At 38.5% G+C, this 26,415-nt stretch overlaps 1 protein-coding gene across 1 annotated transcript in view; it reads right to left on the bottom strand.

Annotated features, from left to right (window-relative positions):
• PHLPP1 (PH domain and leucine rich repeat protein phosphatase 1) overlaps positions 1 to 26,415 on the bottom strand; it is a 212,694-nt gene that overhangs the window by 36,244 nt on the left and 150,035 nt on the right. The window contains exons 5-10 of the mRNA XM_082668058.1: positions 21,099 to 21,245; positions 20,253 to 20,483; positions 14,245 to 14,447; positions 12,877 to 12,937; positions 10,203 to 10,298; positions 5,838 to 5,993 (exon numbers count right to left, since the gene is read on the bottom strand). Coding sequence (XP_082524184.1) covers positions 5,838 to 5,993; positions 10,203 to 10,298; positions 12,877 to 12,937; positions 14,245 to 14,447; positions 20,253 to 20,483; positions 21,099 to 21,245 — 894 coding nt within the window. The remainder of the gene's footprint in view (positions 1 to 5,837; positions 5,994 to 10,202; positions 10,299 to 12,876; positions 12,938 to 14,244; positions 14,448 to 20,252; positions 20,484 to 21,098; positions 21,246 to 26,415) is intronic.

Below are 26,415 nucleotides of genomic sequence, written 5' to 3'. Positions count from 1 at the left end.
CACAATCTGTTCCGTCTGTTCTAGCTCATCTAGGTTTTTTTGTTTTGTTTTTCAGTAATTCCCAGCACACCCTTAACTTTTACAGCCAAATTCTGTCCTGAAACAAAGCACAGGATTTGGTACCACAACAGGTCTACCTATTTGCAGGCATACCAGGCATTCTGCATTCAAATGATTTTTCTGCACATCAGTACTGGGACTTGTAAGTCTATTGAAAATGCAAAAGGTTAAGACCCTAAGCACAGCAAAATTCTTTGACTTTTATACAACTCCCTGATTTCTGGCCCCCAAAATCTTCCAGAGGTGCCAAACAAAATGCTCTAAATTCCTTATCATTTGCCCATACAACACAACGCTTTTGACAATTTCATCTATTGATATCTTCAGAAGACTGATAGCTCTTAAAGCAGGGGCTTTCAAACTTTTCATTAATGGCAACCAAGAGTACAAAATACATTTTACATGACCACCCAGTACAGATGCGACATATACATGTGTAAATGAAACAAAAGTTTCTTGAAACAATACTTAACCTTACTCTATCTTACACTGATATTTTCTATGCCATTTTTTTAAGTGCTGGTAGAAACCCACTAAATTACTACACCTCACTTATCAGTTTGAAAAAAGGATGCCTATTATTCATTGTCTAGCAACATCACATAATAGTGAGGATTGCATGTGAAGAGAAAGTGCGTACGTATAGCCTAACAGAACTCACACACTATTATTTTGAAAGATCTGAAAATCTGCCTGGCTTGGGCAGTAAAGATCATAAGCCTGCAGAGCAAAGGAACAAAGGTTACACAGATGTATGAACCATTGAACAAGAACTCGAAAAGAATTAATTTTAAAAATTAAGTATAATTAATTAAGAATTAGTTAACATTGATGTAACACTATAAATTAATCTAGAGATATCCTAATTTCATCAATTATACCACTGATGTTCTCTATCTGGTCCAGAATCCAATTTAGGATCACACATTCCATTTCCTTATCATGCCTCATTTGTCTCCTCTAATCAGTCTTAATTTAGATTTGTTTGATGTTTTATCATCATTAGAATTTAGAATAATGTGATGCATTTCTGGCAAAAACACATAGAAGTGATGTTGTGCCTTTGTTCCTGAAGGTATGTGATTTTCAACTTCAACTCCCAGATATTCTTATTAAGTAGGTCAGCGTAAGTCTTCAAAAATCTATAGAATTAAGAATTCTGATGATTGGCCAAGTTGAGTCAGTAGAACTGAGATAAGGGCCAGAAATCTGCATGTTTAGTAAGTAATCTAGGGGATTCTGAACACACTCTGAGAAACACTATTTTATTTCACTACGGCTCTCAAAACATCAGAACTTCCCAAGATAGCTCTCTTCCCTTAGGAAAAATAGTGTAGGCATAACTTAGCTCTTCAAAATGCCAGAAATATCTATCTTTGCCAAAAGCCACCAGTTGTCATGGTTAATCGATCACGCTCTCCCAAATTTTCTATTCCCTTTTAGTCCCCTTGATATTTACACATATTCTGTCTGAGTCACTAAAACTTATGGTCTGTAATGTGACTAATACTCTGGGGATATTTTAATAATTACCATGTACTTCATTTGTACATACACTCTCCCCATTCCCATCCCCTGAAAATACCTTGTTCTGTTCCAACCAAGGATAAAAACAGACCCTAATCCCCACCCACAATAGGAATCTATAACTCTCCTTTAAAGGGCCCATTGTGACTGACCTCATCAGGAACAGCTCTCTGGCCATGATGTGAGAGTGCATATGTGAAGTGGACAGGGAACCAGCCACTGCCGAGATTTCAGAAAGGACAGAAGGATGGCAGCACCTCATCCATCCAACTTGGTGACCCACGGGGAATATCTACTCCCACTCTTGCCCATCTGTTGATGAAAACTGATTATCTGAAACTCTTTTGGGGGATTCCATCAAGAAAATTCTCAACTCTAAGCAAAAAGGGATAAGATGAGAGATCTAGGCTGGTAAGATCCAGATTAGAATACCTGCCAGTTCCCCTCACAGAAGCAAATCCTGCCCTGACCACAAGATACAAAATCACAGTCAGCTTCTCAGCAAATATGGTCTAACATATTTTACATCTGTCTATAGTTTTTGAGCTGCCAGTCAAAAGAAACAAAACTCAAAGAAGAATATGGAGGGTAAACTCATAAACTTAAATTGTTGATTCAGGTCATAAGAATTTTAACAAAATCGGTCTGAAGTTTTCAGAGGAAGATAAAGATATCACTAAAAGTCATCTAATTTAAAGTAGATTCCCCTCTCTTATCTGGTTACCTGCTACCAGGTAAAGCAGATTAAAATATACCATTCTAAAGCTGTAATATCTCAGAGACAATATTATATAATCAAAACCATGACACTGTGTTTTAGCAGAAAGATTCAGAGCTAAAGAAATCTCCTTAGAAAGAGAGTTTAAGTTCAGCCTTTTGCTATGTCCAATAAAACATGTTTTTCTGACAGTTCTCATGAAGCTTCCAAGCACAAGTTCTACTGAGAGAACAAACAAAACCATTTTTAACTTATGAAGACTTGTATTCAGGCCTTTTCCTCAGTTATATAACCAAACACAGAACTGGTAACAATAATTTATTACCACAAAAAAAAAAAAAAAAGAAAAAAGAAAAAGTGAGCATCTATATATTTTTTAAGATTTGTATTATGGAGCAAACTGAATGGAAGGAGAATTGAAGCAGTTTCATTACTGCCTGGGGCTATCTGCCAAACACAAAGCCCTGTATTATACAACAAAGTGCTGTTCTTCATACCAGGAGCCTAAATTAAAACCAATCCTATCATTTTCCTTCTCCTTTACCCTCTCAACCCCACCTTTTATTACAGTTTATTGTGCAGTTATTTTAAGCTCAGCATTAGGTTGTAAGCTCCTTGAGGGTAATACCGATGTTAGTCATTTTTCAATTCCCTGCAGTACCCAGCACAGTGACTTAAACTTACAAGGTCAGTAAGACACTGGCCATCCTGAACCATGTAAATGAAAACAAATCACAACTGAAACCACCTGCAAAGAGCTTGTGAAGATTCTTTCCTAAAAAACCCTCTTTTAATACTAAAAAGCCCTCTTTTAATATTTTAAGCTTCATGTTTTCTAGGTTGACCTGCTCCCACAATAGTCAGTAGCAGTTTATTCCTTCCCCTCAAGCTAATCAAACCAAATATAGCTCTACATTTTCCTGAATGTAAATTATGCCTCGATTAAAAAAATTTTTTTTTAATTTAGATAGAGAAAACCTCAGTTATTTAGGTTTTGGAAAGGGTTTAAATAGAAAAAGTATTATCCCTTTAAGAAGCAGTAAATAGTTTGGTAAAGCATAGGGAATAGAGTCAATATTTTTATCATAACTCTGTATGATGTGTAATCTATAGAAATATCAAATCACTATGTTGTCTACCTTAAATTAATATAATATTGTAAAAGTCAACTACATTTCAATTTTAAAAAGTTCTATCTTTCTTGTCTTCCAACAAGTGAAATAATACAAGAATGTTGTTCAAAAAAGATCTCATCGACTTTACCCCACCCTCTTTATAACCCTATCTGCCTGAGAGAACCAAACCTCTTAACCTTTCTGACTCAGAGTCATGACAATAAGGTCAGTTGCTACACGAGGCTGGAGATGAGGTTATTGCATTGCTTGGAAAACAAAGGCACTGGAATATGCCTTCTTGGAAAAGTTTCTTACTTCTGCCTCTTTTGGTCATTTGCTTTTCTCTCATAAAATAAAAGCAGGATGCTTGCTCTTTCTAATTCACTCAGCCCCTTACTCCAGCACTTCCCTGTGCTGGAAGGGCATCTGGCACGGCCTGCCCTCCTCCCAAGACCTACAGAGGCTGCCTACTTCCCCCGCACCAGCCCCTATTTTCCAAAATGCAGCTGGCTTTGGACAGGCCCATTTATTCAGACTAGGGTATTTCTGCCTAAATGCCTTTAGCTTACACTGTAGGCTCAGCTTATTCTGCTCTCCTTGATAGCAATGTTCCCTTTCAGTGGCTCAATTCAGGTCCTAAATTTTCCATACTGCATGACCAGAAATATTCTAGTTCATACAATCACCCCTTTTCCAACATACAGATTCCATCTGGGACTGTACAGTATAGACAACGAGGGAAAACCTGCGCAGGGCCACAAAGTCAACAGTCCACGCAGCGGTTCTCGACCCTGGGAGTCAGCAGAATTGCCTGTGGAACAATCTAAGTTAAAGTTGCCCCTCGCAACTGCTCATCTGAACATGAACACACAGTCTCCTGGACCACACTGTGAGCGACCTCAGGCACACATGGTCAGATCTGGCTGGCACCAGGGAGACTCGATGACTGCTTAGGGACGCCTCTAGAGAACGAAAAACATATTCAAGTGCCCCTTTAAAATAAAATTCTCAGAAATGAATAAAGAATGATTATTATCTATTGGAGAGTTTCAGCACTATTTACCTACTCTACTAGCCATGACCTTATAAGACTCAGATTCAAAAATGGTTTTATCTCACTCAAAGACTCCTAAAACCCGAATCCATCTCCCTTTTGGTTTCTACCGATTCAGTGTAGATCCCCCAGGAGAACAAGTGGATTCTCATCATAAAACTGCACCCAAATTTTCCCTAGTTAGCCTTATGAAAGAAAACACAAGGCTACAACATGACACAGAATTCTCCGCAGGGGAAGAAACCAAATCCTATAGTGTTCCTAACAATAAGAAACAGGTCTAGAGCTACCCATAGGCTGTGCATTGTCCTTTGATATGAATGCAAAAGCAAGAACAATTCTTTAAATTATCTTGAAATATTGTTCTTTTTGTCAGGGGAATGACTTAGCACCAGTCAATTACAATGTAACAATCCCATTTCCCCACAATTCCATTATTTCTCAATAATTATACCAGTAGGAATTCATTGTAACTTACATTAAGTACAGAGAATAAATTTTTTTTTAAATGAGGAAAACAAAGGAAAAGGAAAGGAATGCTGGACATGTTCTCTATCTTGATCTGGGTGATGGCTATGGGGTATATATGTATGTAGAAGTTCACTGAGCAGTATGCTCAAGAGTTGTACACTTTTTGACTGTAAGTTACATCTTGATAAAAAGATTTTTTTGAAAAAGGAAAAGGAGAGAAAGAAAAAAATGCAAATCCAAGATCAAGGGTAGTATTTAAAATTCCTTAAATTTTTTACCTTTCACTAAACAAATATTTATTGAACATCTTCGAAAGGAACCCTCCTATACTGCTGATGGGAATAATTTCTTTAAATACTTAGTAAACAAGTCATTTAGAAAAATTCTCTTTGTTCAAAAAGAAAATAGTTTAAATGCAAGGGTAAACCTGTGGTAAAGATAAGACAATTGGTAAAAAAAAAAAAGTAAGACTCTAGGAAAATCTATCTCTGTCACCCAAAGTCATAAATATGTGAAAGCAAGAACAGAGAATCCTAAGGTAATTACACTAAGCCTAGAGCGGGCTGCACGAGTTTTGACCAGGCAGCAAACTTCCCACCCTTGTTTTTATACCGACACCTCCACAGCTCACGCTTACGCACAACTCAACCCACTTAAGGAATCAAACTTAAAGAAGCAGAGAAATTAAGAAAGACTCTCTAGGATATTCCTGCCTCTATTTCCTACAAAATGGTGACAGAAGTGGCTGGCAATACCATTTTCTTCATAAATCTAGGACAGATAGATAGTCACAAAGTCCACTTTAAATGGTCTGAGATCACCTAAGATAAGAATGCTAATTAGGGGGCATCTTACAAGTCGATGAACAAGCAAAACAAACCAGCAGCTTTACCTGTCGGCCTTCATCAGAAGGTTGGGTGGCAGCTCCAGGAGCTGGTTGTGCTGCACATCCAAGACCTCCACTGAGGTTCTTTCTAGCCTTTCGGGAAGCCTTGTCAGCTGGTTGTGTCCCGCCAGTAGTTTCCGGAGACTACTATTACAAAATAAGCTGTGCAAACAAGGACAAAGACAGAAGGAAACTTACTGAGAGCTCATTTGGGATGAAGTTTTCAAAATGAACAGGAGTAGGAAAAGACTTAAAATCATCTCTCTAAGAAACCGAAATTCATTCAGAGCAAGTGCAAATTCACTGTAACGTAAGCTCAAAGTTGGAGCTGTTCATACTTCAATACTTTCCATACTTAAAAAAAAAAGAGGGTGGGAAAAACTATGAAAAGGAATATTTACCAAAGCAGCTCTACTTAGTGAAAAAGAAAACGAGTTTCATAGAAGACACCAAAGGCAGCAGCCTAGTGTTGTTAGACTCACAAGGCAAACTGTGAAAGGCTGTAGGCTTCCCCAGGCAGGGATTACATCTGGTATCACCCTGGAACGCTGGGGGTTTTACCCACAATAGAATCTGAATAAACACAGTTGAGCAATTTTTATTTACAAGGTCAACATTCAGTAAGGATTCTTTTGTCCAGTTAAACTTTTACCAATGACAACTGAAAAAATGCTACATTTTCCTCAGTTGCATTTCACAATAATTATTTCTCTCTTTCCTCACTTCCCTAAATCTGTATATTTCTATTTTCTCTTTGGTTTAATCCCAGACCAAAGTAGGATTATATTCTCCCTCCTAAAGAGAATATAACCACTCAATGCAGTATTGTCTTCTGAGCATCAAACAAGCTATTGGGAAGCTTGACCGAGTTTTTCTTCTATGGGTTATCAAAACTGCAACGAATGATGAATATGTGTTAATCTTATGTAAATCTGCTTTATGATCACTTAAGACCTCGTAGAGAATAAAGCAGGTCCTGGGTTAAACACAGAAATCTGGGGACTGTGGGAAAATCAGGTTATAATTTGCATCCGGATCACATTGGAATGAGAACTCATTTACACTGCTGTCAAAGAATGAGGCTTCCTCACCCACCTCCTGTTTCCCACCATTCTGACCTCACGGACATCCAAAGTTCTTAAATCACTCTATATTACAGCTGTAACTTTATTCACTTTAAGTATCAAAACTAGATTCTTTGTTCACAAAGATGCTAGCAACCTGTCTCAACACTGTGACACCATGGGCCCCCATTAAAGATATACCTGACTTTGCAGGTTTAGATATTAATGAGACAAGACAATCTGTCCAGGACTGTCATTCAGTCACAGCTATCACAGGGGCCAGTCTCTGTAACGCTCACTTCAACCTAATAATTCAGGATTTGGTCCACCCATTTTACTGTCTTGCTGGGCCTGGTATACAATTTAGCATTCTTAGTAGAATGGGATTATTTCTCTCTCTCTCACACACACACACTTCACCCTTACATAGACAGATAACTGAAAGACAGGTTACAAAATCTTTATCTTCATTTTTCCAGATAAGAAAGGAGATTTGATAACTGTAGGATGAGTATAAATGCTAGTAACTGGATTTGTTCAATCCTTTTGGATACTATGAATTAAAATAATTAAAATAGCTTCTTTCCTTTCAGTACAGCTCCACTGCTAAACATGAATTTCTGTTTTCTCAGACCCTTCACACACATCACCTAGACAAACAAAGCTTGAATGTTAAACCAACTTCTAACGAATCACTGTCTTGGCCTGGATATTAGATCAATGATAGGGCCGATACAAAGTTTGCAACTAAACAACACCATACATGAGAAAACATGTATTGTTTTTGTCCCATGTGTTAAAAACACAGACATACACAAAAACAAACACTGTTTAAATTTTTTGACAAGACAGCATTTGGATTTGTTTTGAATAAGCATTTGTTTAGATCACAAAAAAGCCTGTACTAATGCAGAGTAAATCAAAGATTAATTAACTCTGGGGAAAACTGGGTAAGATATCAGTTATCTTGTATTTATTTAATTGTTGGTTTATTTATATAATATCTTTGTTGTAGCGTACAGTGACACAGAGGCCTTAGACTCCAACATGCTATATGTGTTAAACTGGGGAGGTCAAAGTAGGGAAGAGAAAAACAGACAGAAAGATAAAAGTACAAGATTTTTTTTAACAAATTATTTTTCCTCATTAGTAGTAGTAGCCTGTTTTCTTTTTTGCTGTTTGTCTTCTAAAAGGGTCTCTCTCTCTCTCCCCCTCCTTCACACACACACACACACACACACACACACACACACACACACATCTGTCCACGGGGCACATCACCAAAGTCCTTTTGATAATGGTGACGGGCTACACTGGGTCACCTAAATGCTCACTCAACATAAAACTCTAAAGCAAAAAGCATTTTCAAATGGACTGAATTTACAGGTATAACATATGGCTGAGAAACAAAGTAAAATCAACTGAGCTTTCCAGGAAGTGAAAATGTAAATCGATTTCTTCCACAAGAGCTAGACTCCAACACAATGTTATCCAACAGAAATACCATGCAAGTCACATACATAATTTAAAACTTTTTAGTAGTCACATTTAAAGAAGTGAAAAGAAACAGGTAAATTAGTTTTTACAGTACACTTTTTATTTGGCCCAATATATCCAAAATACTATTTTAACATGTAATTAATATACGATATTATTGACATATTTTGCATCCAGTGTATATTTTATACTTCAACACTTCTCAGTTAGGACTAGTCACGTTTTAAGTGCTCAAAAGCCCCTCAGCTAATGGCTACTGGCTGTCATAGTGGACAACTGAACTCTGACACATTTATTGGGCTTACTAAGCAGGTATATTTCATGATCCTTGTCCTTTACAAGAGAACAGAGGAAACATACGATCATAAACCTTTAGAGATCGTGTATCTAAGTTTACTCCAAAATAGTGATATATTTCTACAATTTTTCATTGATATTTTTTACTATATATGGTTAAAAATAGGGCTTCCCTGGTGGCGCAGTGGTTGAGAGTCCGCCTGCCGATGCAGGGGACACGGGTTCGTGCCCCGGTCCAGGAAGATCCCACATGCCGTGGAGCGGCTGGGCACATGAGCCATGGCCACTGAGCCTGCGTGTCCGGAGCCTGTGCTCCGTAACGGGAGAGGCCACAGCAGTGAGAGGTCCGCGTACCGCAAAAAAAAAAAAAAAAAAAAAGATAAATAAATAAATAAACAAACAAACAAACAAACGACTTACTCTGTTCAGTGACTGGCTGAGAATAGTGGAAATATCTAGACCTGAGTCGTGGCAACCACTAGGCACAAGTGGCTATTTAAATTTAAATTAATTAAAATTAAATAAAATTTAATATTCAGTTCCTTGGTCACACTGTCCACATTTCAACAGTCACATGTGGCTAGTGGACATGTGGCTAGTGGACACTGTAGTGAAGAGCACAGATACAGACCATTTCAATCATCACAGAAAGTTCTTCAGGACAGCAGTGGGATAGACTACTCTTCTGGTTATTAATTGCATGGCTAGTCACTAACAGTCCAATAATATTTTATGCCACAATTAGCCAACTTGAAGATATTTGCCTCAATCTATGGATACCAGATATCATCATGTGGTTGCTTTACAATCTTGCCATTAAAGTGAATATTATGAAATAAAAATAATAACACGTTAAAAGAGAGAAGGAACGAGAAGTTCTTCGACCTTCTACTCCAAATTTCACACAAGAAAAACAGAATCTAGTCTGCTTTTTCTGATTTAATGATCTAATAATCTTTTTTTTTTTTAGGGTTACATTCAAATAAAACCAAAAATTATTTGTGGGTAAGGTAGACATGTAAGACAATGGACAGAAGGCAAAGATTCTGAAAGAATTAAGATTACAGAGGTGAACAAATCATACTGTTTGCTGAGTCTCTCAACATTTCTTTTGGCTTATTTGAAAACTTCCACCAAGCATCAACTGTCACGTGGCTTTGCGAAGTCTGGCTCGGAGTCAAAGCCTTGGTCTACCCATCACTGCTTGATAGAAAATTGTGCCTCGAAGGTACCAAGAGAGGTAAAAATACTAAATACTAAATAAGGTTTTATTATTAGTTTTTTGGCCACGCGGTGTGGCATGTGGGATCTTAGTTCCCCAACCAGGATTGAGCTCATGCTCCCTGCACTGGGAGTGCAGACTCTTAACCACTGGACTGCCAGGGAAGTCCCTAAATAAGTTTTTGGAGCAAACTCTTTCAGGGGTTCATAATAACAAATTAAACACTGAATCAGCAATTTTTTCCATTGCTCATCTAACTGGAGATTCTCTAACTTAATCTGTAATACTCACCGTGCAGGAAGTTCACATATTTGATTATGGCCAATATCCAAAACTTCTAGCTTTCGGCTTTCACACACCCACTCAGGCACGTTTTCTAAACGGTTCCTAAATATAAGAATATACAATTCTTTTTGATTGGAATTTGGCTTAAAATATGGTTCAAACGTCAAAATAATTATATAGCACAATAAAACTTCAAGTGAAATACCCAATTACAGTGATTATAAATCAAAAGGATATGTGTATTCACTTTAATCTGAAGCAAGATGAGCTGTGATAAGGAATAAGAAATAAAGAAAGAGTAGCAAAGAACATGGTCACATCATCTGCATCATCTCTAAAGTCTAAAAAAAAGTCTGGTTCCCAGAATTACGATCCCAAAATGTCTATAAACCCGTGTAAGCTTAGGGAGAAGACGTCTCATACTGGAAAACAAACAAACAAACACATATACACACACTTCCAGTTAAGGTAAATAGTCAAATGGTATAAAACAGTTTTATTTTCCAATTTGCATTTTTACCCTTAACGTGAAAATTTTTCCTAACTCCAGAAGGTACCATGAGAGCAGTGCCATAGACAAATGGAAAGAAATGGCAGCAATGAAAAGATACACTGACCCTTAAGTTCAGAATTAATTACTTGAAAACATTTACTTAGGCATTAGATAGTAATTATAATTACCAGAAACAAACTAAACCAATGGTAACTTAAATTGTTAAATGAATTGACCACGTCTTAGACAAATCTACTGTATTTGAATGTCTCCTTAGTCACAGATGGATCCTTAGTCACAGTCATAGCTTTTTACCTTCTTTTTAAAATATGTGAAATGACTAGGCACAAAAATCTAACATGGTATGTATGTTATGACTACAATCCTTTAAAAACAGATGAACAAGTCTGTGAAAAGTATGATGCTTGGAACAAGGATTATATTAGAGTAAAAGTTTTTGCTATTATATCAACTTTTCAACTAAAATATAGAAAAGAAGGCATTATTTTCTGTTTAGTGTTTATATAGGTACACACGGTTCTGGCTTTGAAGCTCTACAGATTGACACACTTAATTACTTTATGGTACAGTAGTTAATCCCTAAAACATCTCAGTAAGATAGGTGAGTGAAAGTACCCTTCAGTATAAGCAACCTCACCATATAGCAATAAAATTCCTCTTAAGTGATAAAATAACCTAGAACTTTGAACTTGAGGAACTCTAAGAACCTAGTAAACACTATAATGAGTAACAGCTCAGTTCCTTTAGAGAACATAAATACACAAGAGAGGGTGAAATACCTAGAGCTATGTGAGGGGAAGCAGAGGTTTTTCTATGAGAATGTCCTACAGTTTGGGAGGTGGATTAGGCAGAGCACGTTACAGTAAAGATGCTGGACATGCGAGTTAAAAACAAGATGAATAGCATTTAAGTGCAGAATTCAGGGACCAGCATGACATAAGAGTCTCCAATTCATTCTCACTTAGGGGTTTCAATGGGAACCATTTGCCAATTATATACTATAAATAAAAGAAAAATAGATTCACTCTATGGCCAATTCTCTGGAATAAATCTGTTCAAGATATTTATATGCACCCATGTATGCAAACTCCACTCCTGTACTCTTATTTAAATGCTGAAGATAATAATATTCAAGGCTGACAGAAAAAAAAAAAGAACTTAGGTAGTGTCTGACTTAAAATTCATTAAACAAAACTGTCTGACATGAATTTAGTAGGAAATGTATGAAGCACTACTCATAAAGGATTTTATAATTATAAATTTCTAATAAAACCAACTGTAATCATTCTCACATCTGCTAAATTCTGACATAATTATGATTGAGAATATTATTAAAATATCTAGGTTTGTGCACTTTCATGACTAAAGGCAAATTCTGCACCTGACAAATCACATATCAGTTGTATCAGATTTTACACACTGACATGAGTTAACAGTTGTCACGTTGACAGGGCCACATGCTCCCACGTACTGTGGTCATTCAGAAAAGTCTTGGTTGTTACCTCTGGAATTAAGTTAAAAGTGAGTTTCAATTTAGTGTGTTGAGATTATGAAAGTCTAATTTGTGCAAATACATGCTTTGGGCCTTCAGGAAAAAGTCTACTACAATATTTGTGGGAACCAGCGTACACATGACACACTGTAGTAGTGAATTTGTATAAAAGGTGCTCACAAATGAGCTGAGAAAAGTGAGCAGGCTGTATGGAAGTCTTACTTTGGCAGTCTCAGCCAGCACTTTTTAAGAGTTCTTAGTAAGGAGATGTATATACAAAACGGAGGCAAAAAATCAAAGAGCTATATAGCACAACATATATTTTTAATGAAATTAACATTTCAGAGAAAGACATGAAGATATGGTTCATATAATTAAAGAAGTACTGGACCTTCCAGCCATACAACCCTCAACTGACTAATCTTTCAAGCATAAACCTGGCATTCAAACCGGTGTCCACATCAACATCTTGATTTTTCCGGTGTAAACTATAGTATACAAATGAAGTACATATTTTAACTGACAGACAGTTGCATGCATTTTTCAGAGGATAAGTATTCAACACTAGTGAATATCTTCATAAAACATAAAAAGTTCTTATGCCGAAGTTGAGACAGAATCATCTGAATAATTTTCAAGCAGACCCCAGAGTGCTCTAGGACTTGCTTTCTTACCTTGAAACATCCATGTAGGACAGATAATTCGGAACTGGGTAAACGTCAAGTTGGACAAGTTCTAGGAAGCAGAAAACAAAAACATTACCATTCAAGTGACACAGAGACTCCTTTTATATGTAGAATATCATTCTGTGCTTTATTCTCCATGGTTTATTTAGGTTAGGAAATACAATACATCCATTTGTTTAACTTTGACACTACAGGAAAGTACAAAGAACTTCTAATTTAATCACAAGATCTTATTCAGAGACTGAAATAAATCACTCATTCTACTTTCCTACCTCTTTCTATCCACTTACTGTGGCACTCCTCTCGTTATGCATGTTAAATTTTATCTGGAAGATTAACTGTATGAATACCATTTTTTTTTTTTAAACATTCAGCTTGACAAATATTTGTTCAGCACGTAGTAGTAAATACTTGTTTCCATTCAGTTGTCTGATGGGAGGGAATGGAAATCTTCACTTCAGCAAACATATGCCCATACGACCTTTTCTGTTTCAGAACTGCCATGATTTCCAAATTCTAAGGAGGAGACCTTATTAAATGAGTAAGACTCTTGCTTTGTGGTGTCCCTGTGGGTATGTAATTTGGGTGTCTCTTAAGGTGAGCTCCTTTGGTGGTGGAGCAGGAAATCTGAGACCCTGAATGGAGTCTGTAACAGACCTCCCTTTCACTTTCATTCTCCAGATTTGCTATCTTAACAAGGGAGCCCAATTACCCCGCACCTTCCCCCCTGTCTGCCCTTCAAGGAGAAGAGCCAAATCACAAGTGGGAGTAACCTATCTAAATATCACAATAGGAGAAAAACAAATTAGGAACTTTAAAATCTTCCTTTCTGATTCCTTTAAATACCAAACCAGGATTCTTCTTTTATGATTTTTATATTAGCAAAATTGGAAAAACTTATTTTCCTAAATGAGGAAAGAAAAATCAAAGTGAGGCAGAGAAGATGGCACTGAGTAAATTCTTGGAACCAAAAGAGAAACTCTGGGGACTTCCCTGGTGGCGCAGAAGTTAAGAATCCGTCTGCCAATGCAGGGGACACGGGTTCGAGCCCTGGTCCGGGAAGACCCCACATGCCGTGTAGCAACTAGGCCCGTGAGCCACAACTACTGAGCCTGCGCTCTAGAGCCCGCGAGCCACAACTACTGAGCCCACGTGCCTACAGCCCGTGCTCTGCAACAAGAGAAGCCACTGCAATGAGAAGCCCGCACACCGCAACAAAGAGCAGCCCCTGCTCGCCGCAACTAGAGAGAGCTTGCATGCAGCAACGAAGACCCAACGCAGCCAAAAATAAATAAATTAAATAAATAAATTTAAAAAAAAACAAAAGAGAAGTCTGATGTGGTCTTTGTTACATACCATTAGAAGAGGCATACAGTGCTTTCAGGAAATAGCCACAGATGTTTAATGTCACCAGTTGATTCCTTTCACAGTGTAAAACTTCAATGTTGTTAAAAACCATAGCATCTAGATCACGAAGCTTATTGTCGCGCAGATCAAGCTGAGTGACGTGAGGGAGAAAGTCCACTTCATCTGCTATTAGCTTCCTAATTAGGTTCAGTCTTGAGAGGAAAAGGACATAAATAGACACTATAATTAACTGCAATGTTATAAATAAACAGCCACACCCTCATATGGTGACTAACAAGAAGGACTCAAGTCTCACTCTGTCACAGTCCTCCATGATTTCTTTAATCTCTAGCTTCTTTAATAACTAGCCAGATTCTCTGGCTATTTCTAGCTACAATTCCATGAGGTCTTAACCTTGACAATATAATCTGAAACACAATTTAGATCATTAAGGCTGGAAGAGAAATATGCATATTGATTTTACGTTAGTTAATTTAAACGGAGAAAAAAATCATTTGAATGTTTATTTCCAAAGAATCTGGTTGAAAGAACACGAGTAACAAAACCCAGAATAACCCATTAAGCACATTACAACTACATGGATATTTAAGGAAAGAGAGAGGATGAGTGAGCAGGTAGATGAGCGGCGCCATAAAGGACAGAATTAATCGGTGAACTTGGGAAAAAAATAATGAATGGGAGCCAAATATACACCACAGACAGGTGTGCAAATATATCTGAATTTTCAGTTGGTTCTGGACCAAAGATTAATTACCAAAACTATCTCCAATTTTAAAATACTACTTGAAAGAGCAAAGTGCAGAAAATACTGAAAGTTGACATGTAGGATTCACTGAGAAGTCATAAAACGAAGGACAATAATGGGGATCAACAAGTTCAGGGCACAGGGAAAAACTGGCAGAGCCTCAGTCATAAGAAGTAGTTAGCTAATAGACTAAAGTTGCCATGAACGAGCTGGCAAGAAGGTACGTAAGTAGTAATGGGGACTAGCAATCAATGTAACAAAAACACATCTAGCTTCAGAGTGGAGAAAAACAGATGAAAATCTCAATTCCTAGCTTGCCAGGCTACGCCTAACTCCTTTACAAACCAACAAACAAGAGAACCTCCTGCTTCTCATTACAAAGCCAACAGAGCGCTGATATCACGCACTTGGTTAGAAGAGCATTAATACAAAGGCAGGAGCTTAGAAACAAGGCAAGTCTTCTCTGCAGTGATTTTCTGCCCTTTGAGAAAATAAAATAGAATGAGGGTAACTAAAATTTTAATAGCAATAGCATAAAGCCACTGAAACACAAGGATGAGTGACAAGACAGCAAAGAGCTAGGACTTGTCAACCTGCAAGAAGAGCATATTGCCTCTTCAAATGTCCCCAAGATGATTCTTTTTTTTTTTTTTTGCTCCTTTTCTTTTCTATTCCAGGTTATAAGATTAAAAAACTGGCCTCAACCCAGCAATTTGCCTATCTCCAAATGCTCACTAGATTACTAGAATATGTACACAGAATAAAAAGAAAAAAAAACCCAAATCTAATTTTGGATATAAGAGACTGCAGGAATTGAAAAAATGTCCCAGGTTCTCCCTAATCTACACTTTAAATTACCTTCACTACCATCTCCTCGCTGCCCCCCCCATTGTATTAACATTAACGTAATTAAAGGGCTGGTTTAATGAGGAGACGAAAGAAAATCTATAAACAGGGAGGTTAGTCCCACTATTCACTTTAAATTGCCAAGTCTTATCAGGATGCAAATATCAAAAGTTTTCAGGCTCACACAATAATACAACTACTTAGGGTGACCTTTCAAAGAGGCAAAATGTGGTAAAAATTTTCTTCCAATAATCTCCTCAGTTAACACAGGCATTTTATTTATTTCATCAGTACTAACTGAGCATTTACTATGTGTTGATCGGCAGTATGAAAATGTTCTAGTTCCAGTTTGCTGCTCAACACTTTGCATATGTGACCTTGAGCAAGTCACCAAAGTCTCCGTTATGTCTAATTCTAACCCGTAAAATGGGGATGACACCTTCCTTGTCCTACAAGGCAGCTGAGAAAATCAAATGAACGTATGTGCTGGTGCTCTGCGAACAAGGAAAAGCCACGGTGATGATGATGATGACGATAACCTATGGCTTTGTGTCAATAAGAGATGAATAAAGTAAGGTGCTTGTCAACAGATTTAGTAATTTAGTGAGGAACCAGATATGCTTTAAAATATGAAGTATAAAGATACAAGTATGTGATAAATGTCATACATGACGTAAAATACAGAGAATGGTCAAAAAAGATGCTATGCAAGAGGAGCCATCTCATCTGAATCCCAAGGGCAGGAGGAATTCAACAGATGCAAATGGGAGAAGAAAGGCGTCCATGAGGAGTTGCTGAATGGCCTTCGGACTGAAGAGAAGAGCACAAGGTGAGTTTCATGCGTGGGTGTAGGGGTCCCTCAGGAGTGCAGGCTATGTGAGAGGAGTGAGAATATGGCTACAAAGGTGGGTTAGTCAATTAATATTTATCAAGTACTGTGCCTACTAAGCGCTAACACTGGGAACTCAAGGATACATAAATAAGATCAGTGCTTCTCAAGTTATCTTGGGTGAAGAACCTATTTTCTTTTTTTTTTTAAAATTTTATTTATTTATTTATTTATTTATGGCTGTGTTGGGTCTTCGTTTCTGTGCGAGGGCTTTCTCTAGTTGCGGCAAGTGGGGGCCAGTCTTCATCGCGGTGCGCGGGCCTCTCACTATCGCGGCCTCTCTTGTTGCAGAGCACAGGCTCCAGATGCGCAGGCTCAGTAGTTGTGGCTCACGGGCCCAGTCACTCCGCGGCATGTGGGATCCTCCCAGACCAGGGCTCGAACCCGTGTCCCCTGCACTGGCAGGCAGATTCTCAACCACTGCGCCACCAGGGAAGCCCGAGGACCTATTTTCTAAACTTCTAATCCATCACAGATGTGTAGTCATATGCACATACCAGGACACAGCTCACCGCACAAGCAGCTCACCACTGCAAGTTCACCAACACCTAAACTAGTCTACTCCCTGTACAATGAGGTGAGTCTGCTTATATGAGTCTACTTGGATATTGTGGCAATGTCAAGTCACTGTGTGTTTCTAAGATATTAAGTCCCAATTTCTACACATATCTCATTGTAGAAAAGGAGCAAGTAGTCGGTTTGCTAGCACAGGCTGGAGGACCACACTTTGAGCAGCTCTGAGCTAGCGCCTCATCCTCAAGGGATTCACAGGCTAGTGGGTTGAAACCAGATGCGAGCCCTTGAATATCTTGAACTAGAGAACTGAAGGCTCTGAGCAAGGCTGTGCTTGCTTGAGAGGCTGCACAATGGCAGCAGGCAGCTCAGCTAGGAGACAACAGCAGCAGCGAGAAGGCAAAGGAAGGGGCAAGGAGTCAAACTAGCGCGCGAGGACTGACGGGAGCTGGTGGCAGACTAGAAAATAAGAGTCAACAATTTTGTGTCTGGATAACCAATGGAGCAGTGTGGCTATCAGCAAAATTAGGAATCCAGGGGAAAGAACTAGTTGAATAGAAAGAAATTAAACTCTGTTTCGCATGTAATTTGGGTGAGTGTGTCAATAGGAGAAAGCAAGGTGAAATTATCCTGCTGGCAGCTGAAGTGGAATTAATCCCAAGAAGAGAAATAAGAGTTAGAGAAAAATTGAGGAATATTTACCATGGAGATGAAAGGTAAATGATGAAGTCCTGTGAGTACAGGGAACCAACCACCAAGGCACAAAACAGAAAGAAAGAGAGGTGATCGAGGAGAAAGACGTAATATCCACATTTTGGACAGAGAAGAGGAGAAATTATTAATGATGCCATAGAAGAAACAATATCAGACTCAAAAATGTGAATATGAGAAAAAGAATAAGATTAAAAGAAAAATGACTACTTTTAATCTGATGTAATATTTCCATCTGAAGGAATAAAAATTCAATCAATAAAATTAGCCCTCTGCTTACAGAAACTAAGTGAAACTCCCCTTAAATCATTCTACTAGCTTCAGTTTAAAATATTAAGGCAGAATTATAAGCAAATCTGACCAGATTTCTGCCCCCTCAGCTCAGTGGTCTGAAGGGAAGCAGTTACCTACTCATGATCATTCAACATTTACATGTACAAAAGTCTATTCTGGTATTTAAATATCCTGTAACTAATCTCATCTAAAAAAGACCCAATTAGAACTAGAAATCTGAAGAATTTACGAAGCTCTTAATAAGAAGTTACTTCCAAACACATTAGATTGATCTCGTTTGTAAGCTAATTCAGATCAAGAAGAATGATGCTTTCTTACCCATACCAGGTAACTTATAAATCCCCTCATGCTTGCTACCTGAGGTCAAAAGGACCATTGTTATACCTCTGGGTGGCTGAATTTAAAAAGGGCTCAAATTCTTGAATATGAAGGTTTTCTAAACCCAAGTGACTCAGAGGCAAATAACGTTAACAATTTAGAAAGTTAACAAGACAAAGTGTTCAGTTCCCTATCCTGTCACACTCCAAAAAGTTCTCAAAGTCAGATAAATTATTACCATTTGAACTCCCTGAACTAAGAATTCTAGGTCTGCAAATTGCTAACACTTCCCCAGGTGCGCAGGCTTGATTCCTTTAGTCTGAGGAAAGGTAAAGCAAATCAACTCTTTGTGGGACTGGAAAGAATGGGTTCCCCGCGGCCAAACCATAAGAATGGAGATGAAAGGGGAGCAAAAGGTGATGCTGCTTTATACTGATGAACAGGCCTGAGTGAGGGTCTGGGGTTATCACCAGAGAGGAAAGTGGGTAGTAAAACAAGGAAAGAACCATCAAACAAAGAGGTGAAAAGATGCCAAGACTGACAGCTGAGCAGGGTTCATGAGTACGAGATCTCAGCAGGTAATAACAACAATATGTAACATGTGCTGGGAGAGTGAGGCATTTACTCCATTCCTTCCAAAACTCTATGAGTTAGATTCTGTTATTAACTGTAATCTAGAGATGAGGACACAGCTGCACAGAGACATTAAATGTCTCGCCCAAGATTTAATGTGGTCGTCACTCCCTGGTTAATGGGAAAGTTAGTTTGGCTGAAAAAGTATCAAATTGGGCAAGTTAATATTAAGGCCTAAACCTAATATGTTGCTTTGCAGGAACTCAAGCCCAATGACAGGTTCTTGTTTTTCCTTAAAAAAAGAGAAATTTAGAATGGCTTCCTCCTTGTGTATTGGTTCTTTGTGCATTAGAAAGTAAAACTGAAGTTTACACACGAAGGGATGATGACTGGGCATCTGTGATGTAGCAAGGATTGTGTTAGTGTTTTCAGCTGGAGTTTAGTGTGATCAGATTCAAAATGCAGGTTCCCTTGTTCTTGCAAGGGGTGAGAGTGGAGGTTCTGGCCAAACTTGGGCCTACCAAGAGAGTATGAGTTTTACATTTTTGTAAAGAACTGTAAACTAAGGGCAGACCCATCTGGATAGAGAGAGAGAGAGGAAATTAAAGTAAGTAAATTAAATCAGTAATAAATTTAATTTAATGAATATATTATATTAAGGAAGCCAAGGAAGGGAAAAAAAAAATTAAGGAGAGATGCTCAATGGTGTCAACTAGCCTCAAGCCACAGAAAAGTAGGAATAAGAGAGAAAAATATCCACTTGGCTCTTGATACGGTTTTCATTGACCATAAACAGCTCTCTCTGACTCGATGGGCCTACTGATTCACGCTAATTAAAACTGGGCTCAAACTTGCAAAATCAACTAAGACCTTCAAGATAGGTGGTCACTCATCAGTGAGAAAAAATTTTTTTAACAAGTTTCAGGCATGAGCAGACCCTACTACCAATCATTATACTTCCCTCTGGGCAAAAATAGCAAAGCGGGCCCTTACTGCAACTAACCAGCCTGCTTGCCTCGACAGAAGAATGCCACCAAAAGGGCTATAACCTACCCCCCAAATATAAGCCAACCACTCAAATGGGATATATTTCTTTAAAATGGTTACCTCAGATCCACATGTTTAATGTGAGGCATTTTCCTTAAAGCCTGTAGCCTAAGAGTCTCCATACAGTTTCCAGACATGCACAGCTTCTCCACAGCAGTCAGTTTCTCCAATACCTCTGGAATGTCAGTGAATTCATTGAAAGAAAGACCAAGATAACTAAGCTGATGCATGTTCTCCAACTCAGCAGGAAGGGTCTGGAGAAAGTTTCCATCCAACAAAAATGTCTGTAAGCTATTAAAGAAAACATAAGAATTAGAAAGAGAGTGTATAAATTTTACATCTTTATTATTAACATACGAGTTCCATAAGTATAGACCATATTACCAGAAAAAGAAAATATACTATTCTTTGCAAAATGCTAAGGACAGGGCCTGAGGCAATAATACACCAGAGAGAAATGATCAGAGATAAACATCTTAATCTTTTACTGAAAACGAAAATTATGACCAATTTTCCCAACTTGGATAGGGATAAATGAGAACAACACAAGCTGACTGCAGTGTGAATCTGCCCAAATTCCCATCTTTCATTGTTATTCTAAAAAATTAACTTCTAGGTCTTAGAATTCAACATAACTCAGGAAATGAGAAAGTAACCCCTCCTCCCATATTTAGACACATTCACCTGTAGGGGTCTTCGTTCTAAACAAGGATATTTTAATTTTTTACAAGAATCTGAAAGAAGCTAATAAATGAACTCTACACAAGAGCATGATCTCTTGATTTGGGACCAAGAGACCAACATACGACCAACATAACAAGTTAACTAATCTCATGTGCTGCGACCCTGATGCAGCTTTCTGGGGGTTTCTGAGAGATACTTTGCAGCAGGGTTTGAAGTACATACTTGTGCATATCTCCGACGGCTGCCGGGACTGCTCGGAGGGCATTGCAGGACACATTCAGCTCGGCCAGGGTCGGAATATTGCAGACTGCTAATGGGAAGTCCCCTAAATGATTATTGGAAAGGTTAAGACTCTTCAACTTGCTGAACCTATTATAATAAAAGGAAAGAAAAGACAAATATCATAGATGCATAACATCACATGATTTGGGCATAGCCTTAGAGATAATCTAGTCCAACTCTAATTCAGCTGAGCAGAAAAAGGAGCCCTCAGAGGGTAAGCAAGCAGCAGGGCTGGAGTGCACATCTTCAGACCCTAAGGCCAGCGTTTTACCTAAAATATAAAGATTATATTTAAGAACAAACGTCACTCTAAAATAAGGTTGAATATTTGAGGCGGTGAGTTTGCTGGAGTTTTTTAGCTTCACCTTGGCTAGCTTAATTAACACCCATGTGAATGACAACAGAGAGGAAGGAAAAGAACACCGATGTAGCTCTTCAGGATTTCTGTTACCCCAGACAAGTCAAAAACTCTTCTGCTTCCCTGCTCTCCAATCCAAACCTGAAATAACAAAAACTTCACAATTAATCAAAACTACACTCTCTCTAAGGGTACCAGTTTTGCAGTTCCAAACTGCAGAACCAATGACCATTCCTCAGTCTCGATCCTGCTAACCACACACCCTTCCATGAAGAGCTCTTCTCATCTCACTCTAAGGACACTTTCCTCACCTAGCCTCTTCCTAGCTCTCTCCAACCTTTCCTCCTTTTCTTCTTTTTTCTTCCCCATCTCCTCTTTCCTACCCTACAGTTAGGTACTCCTCACAGATGTGCTCTTTGTTTCTTCTCTCTTTACATTGTCTCCCTTGGAAAGCATTTTACTACCCTGTGGACAACTCTCTCTAACCCTATCACACAGCATCTGCTCTCTGTTGACCCACACTACAACATTGCCAGTCCAAAACCGAACATACCATCTTTATCCCAGACCTGCATTTCCTCCTGCTCTATTTTTGTTAATGGCTCTTTCATTTTCTCAGTTGTCCAAGCAATTAAAGCAATTCAAGAAGTCACCTCTAGGGCTTCCCTGGTGGCGCAGTGGTTGAGAGTCCGCCTGCCGATGCAGCGGACGCGGGTTCGTGCCCCGGTCCGGGAAGATCCCACATGCCGCGGAGCGGCTGGGCCCGTGAGCCATGGCCGCTGAGCCTGCGCGTCCGGAGCCTGTGCCCCGCAGCGGGAGAGGCCACAGCAGTGAGAGGCCCACGTTCCACAAAAAAAAAAAAAAAAAGTCACCTCTAAGTTTGAGGGCACTTCTCTGTGTACTCTCACATTTGGCCCATTGCCAACCTCGAGACCGTTTTCTATTTGAGATGAGAATCAGATTAGTTATTGCATTATGCTAATTATTTTATAAACTGGCCAAGCCTAAATACTAGGCAATGTGTACTATGCCTAGAACAGACACATCTTAAAAATAAACCCAATTCAATCCAATCAGCATTTTAAAGAAACTGTCATGTGACCTCTTTATTGAATTTTATAATAAAAAATGTAAAGCTTTGTTCTAAATGGCTATGTAAATTTTATTCTAAATAGAAAGCTGACAATGTACCTATCTGACAGACTGATAGCTATTTTGACAGAGTAATTTTATTTTATTTGTTTATTTTTGGTGGGGGTGAAATTGAAAAGAATAGTTTTATTGCTTTGCCAGGCAAAGGGAGCCACAGAGGGCCAATGCTTTCAAAACTGAGTGTCCGGACCTGCAGGGGGTAGTGAGGAGTTTTATGGTAATGGTTCAAAGAGGAGGGTGTGATCAGCTCATGGACCTTCTTCTGATTGGTTGGTGGTGAGGTAAGTGGGAGTCAGCATCCTCAACCTTCTGGTTCCAGCCAGTCCGTGGTCTGCCTGTTGCGGCAGCAGAGTTAACTTCTCCCACCTGGCGGGGGTTTCAGTATCTGGTTTCAGGACTTAATGAAGCCCAGGTTCTTGATGTCTCATGGCAGAAACAATTCAGTGAGAGACAAAGTTGGTAGGTAAGAAGTGGATTTATTTCGAGAAACACACTCCACAGATAGAGTGTGGGCCATCTCAGAAAGCGAGAGCAGCCGACAGAGTAATTTTAAAGTAAAAAACAAAACAAAACTTAAGAATTACTGCTAAACGTGAATAATCATTTTAAAATTTGTTTTGTATTTTATGATTTGACTCATTAGTCCTACTTAAAACAAAGAGTGTTTATTCTGTATTCTGATTATCTATGACCTATCTAACACACAAGCTAGAATTAGAGGGTCTATTATTCCTAGCCCAGGGGTTCTCAAAGCATGGTTGGGGGACTGTGGAAGAGGTCCTTGAGATCCTTTCAGGATATTCTCAAGGTCAAAACTATTTTCATAACAATACTAAGATGTCATTTGACTTTTGCCACTCTCATTTTCTCCCAAGTGTCCAGTGGAGATTTCCAGATGGTACATGTCTTTGTGATAGCACACCTGATTAGAAACAGAAGGAGACTTGAGAATCCAACTATCTTCTACTTAAGCCAGGCATTAAAAGAGTTGCAACAATATAAAATAATAACATTCTTCTCCCTATTTTTTCTTGTTATAGAAGGTAGTTATTTTTCATAAAAAATACATATGTTAACAAGAATGGGGTTTATTATTTTTCTAAATGAATTACTATATATGAAAGTATTTCTCAGTTTAAATTTCTAACACAGTAAATATCAACAGTTTAATCCACAGAAATAAAAGCTGCTTAGGGTCCCCAATTTTTGAGACAGTAAAACAGTCTTGAAATAGGGTTGCCAGATAAAATACAGGACATCCAGTTAAATTTGTATTTCAGATAAACAACAAATAATTTTTTAGTATAAGTATGTCTCAAATGTTGCATGAGACATACTTATGCTAAAAAATATATATTCTTTTTTTTCTGAAATTCAAATTTAACTAGATGCTTTTTTTCTTCTAATTCTGGAAACTGTATCCTGAAATAGATAAAACTGCTCTTCTAGTCCAAACAAAAACAGTACCCTACCTTCTAGATTTGTATCCTCATTTGTTAGAACTGGCCACAGTTTTAAAATATGCATGCAATTAAACTGAACTTTTTAAAAAAAAAGTTCCTCTAGGAAGGAAAAAGACCCTAGACATTATCCAAAACAATATAGCACAAAGACTTCAGAAAGTGGGGAACAGAAGGATTACAATTCCAGTAATTACTCAAGATGGAAAGTGGAAGCATCGGCTTTTGGAAAAGTATTTGTCAATAACAGGGGGATAAAAGGTATATTCATCTATGCAAACAAATTTATTAGGACCATACCATTCCTGAGAAGAAAGGCAAGCAGCAGTGAGTTGAATGAGTAAAAGGCAGCTGACAAACTTGAATGGAAGAGAAAAAAAATAGTTAAGTACAGGCCAAGTGCCCCTATAGAACAAGGAGTTTGGGCTCCCTTGGCCTAGAGCTGTACTGTTTGGTACAAATACCACGAGACCCAGGTGCATCTGAAATGCACCTGAGCATCTGAAATGGGGCTAGTCAAAACTGACATGTTCTCTAATTATAAAATACACACTGGATTTCAAAGACTTAGTACAAAAAAGAATGTAAACTCGGGCTTCCCTGGTGGCGCAGTGGTTGAGAGTCCACCTGCCGATGCAGGGGACACGGGTTCGTGCCCCGGTCTGGGAGGATCCCGCGTGCCGCAGAGCGGCTGGGCCCGTGAGCCATGGCCGCTGAGCCTGCATGCCCGGAGCCTGTGCTCCGCAATGGGAGAGGCCACAGCAGTGAGAGGCCCGCGTACCGCAAAAGAAAAAACGAATGTAAATTCTATTAATAATTTTTTAGAACTGATAATTTTGATACATTGAATTAAATAAGCTATATTATTAACATTAATTTCACCTGTTTCTTCTTCCTCTTCCTCAATGTGGCTACCAGAAAATTTAAGATACTTATGTGGTTCACATTATATTTCCATTAGAGAAGCATTCTCTCCATACTAACAATAAGCAGGATCCTGGAATTCCTTACCCAAATGACACCTTATCTGTTTTCAGTGCTTGTGTGGGCCTCTTCCCTGGGCCCATCCGCCCATGAGTATGTGCACCCATAGGCCCCAGGAGTGGACAGAGCTTGGACACATGGGCTGTGTGTCCTGCAGGATGAGGGATAGAGTCGGAGATGGATAAAGATGAGATTTGGGCCACTGAGCCAGTTCCCCCACATACAGCCATATCCAGTGCAGAATCCCAAGGGGTCTGAGGATTATATAGACAGAATTCAATAAATTTGAATCTAGAGGTCATCATAAAAGTATATTTGTGAAGGTAGGAGGCGAGAATGTGTTTTATTTAACAGTTTGTTAGCTTAATTTTAAATTAAATATTTAGATATGTGGGCTGGGGCCTCCATTTATACTCTTGCCCTAGACCTATACATTTTAAGGGCTGATTCTGATTTATAAGTGTCCTAAGTTTCTCTCGTTCCCTTTCCACCTCCTTCGTAGCCTGCCCTGCACAGCCCATCCCCCAAATTCTTCCCAGAAAAGAACACGACGTTCAGTAGACTTGTTTAGCAAACAAAGCATGGATTGTTTCTGAGAACTCAAGTTCTTGATCAGAACACAGTAAAACTCATCTGTTTTGGAAACTCTAACCCTTAGCCTTCTTAGAGGTCCACTTTTTCTTTATTTATGTAGAAAGCAGTCAGATTATAGGCATCTGCCAATTCAAAAACCCCTTCTTAGAAAAATAAAAGTCCACCTAGAATCCACTTCCCTCTGGTCTTCAAATGGGTGAAACAGATACCTGAAGGCAATGTTTAAGAGAAAGATAAGAGATCAAAGTGGGGAGTGGGTGACCTTTCCTCCCTTTACCTTCATTTTAAAAGAATGCAGAGGAGAGAGCAAGGTGACAGCACACTGTTACGGAAGAAAAGACCAGAAATCTCTAAGTCTCCTACAAAATTAAAGACTTTTAGCTCTGTCATGCTAACAGGTGAGACAGATAAGTTATCAAATGTGCACAGGCTCAGATTCTAAAATAAAACTTGGCTGGCTTTGGAAAAAAATGCATATTTGGTGAAATATTTTAAATAATTTTATTTTTGAAACTAATATTACAGTTCTTAAACCTTAAAATTAAATCCTTGAAATGATGTTACATTATATTCAATCAGGCTGCAGATATCCCCCCAGAGCTGTTCAATATAGGAAGTAGAGATGATCAGAGCATCACAAAATTTACGACTAATAAAAATTATTTTAATGACGATTGTAATAATTACAGTTATGAGTTTATCAATAACA

Source organism: Grampus griseus (genome assembly GCF_964374135.1).
Source record: "Grampus griseus genome assembly, chromosome: 12".
Taxonomy (NCBI): Eukaryota; Metazoa; Chordata; class Mammalia; order Artiodactyla; family Delphinidae; genus Grampus; species Grampus griseus.
The sequence above is the reverse complement of the archived record's forward strand: the minus strand, read 5'-3'. Positions and strand labels throughout refer to the sequence as shown.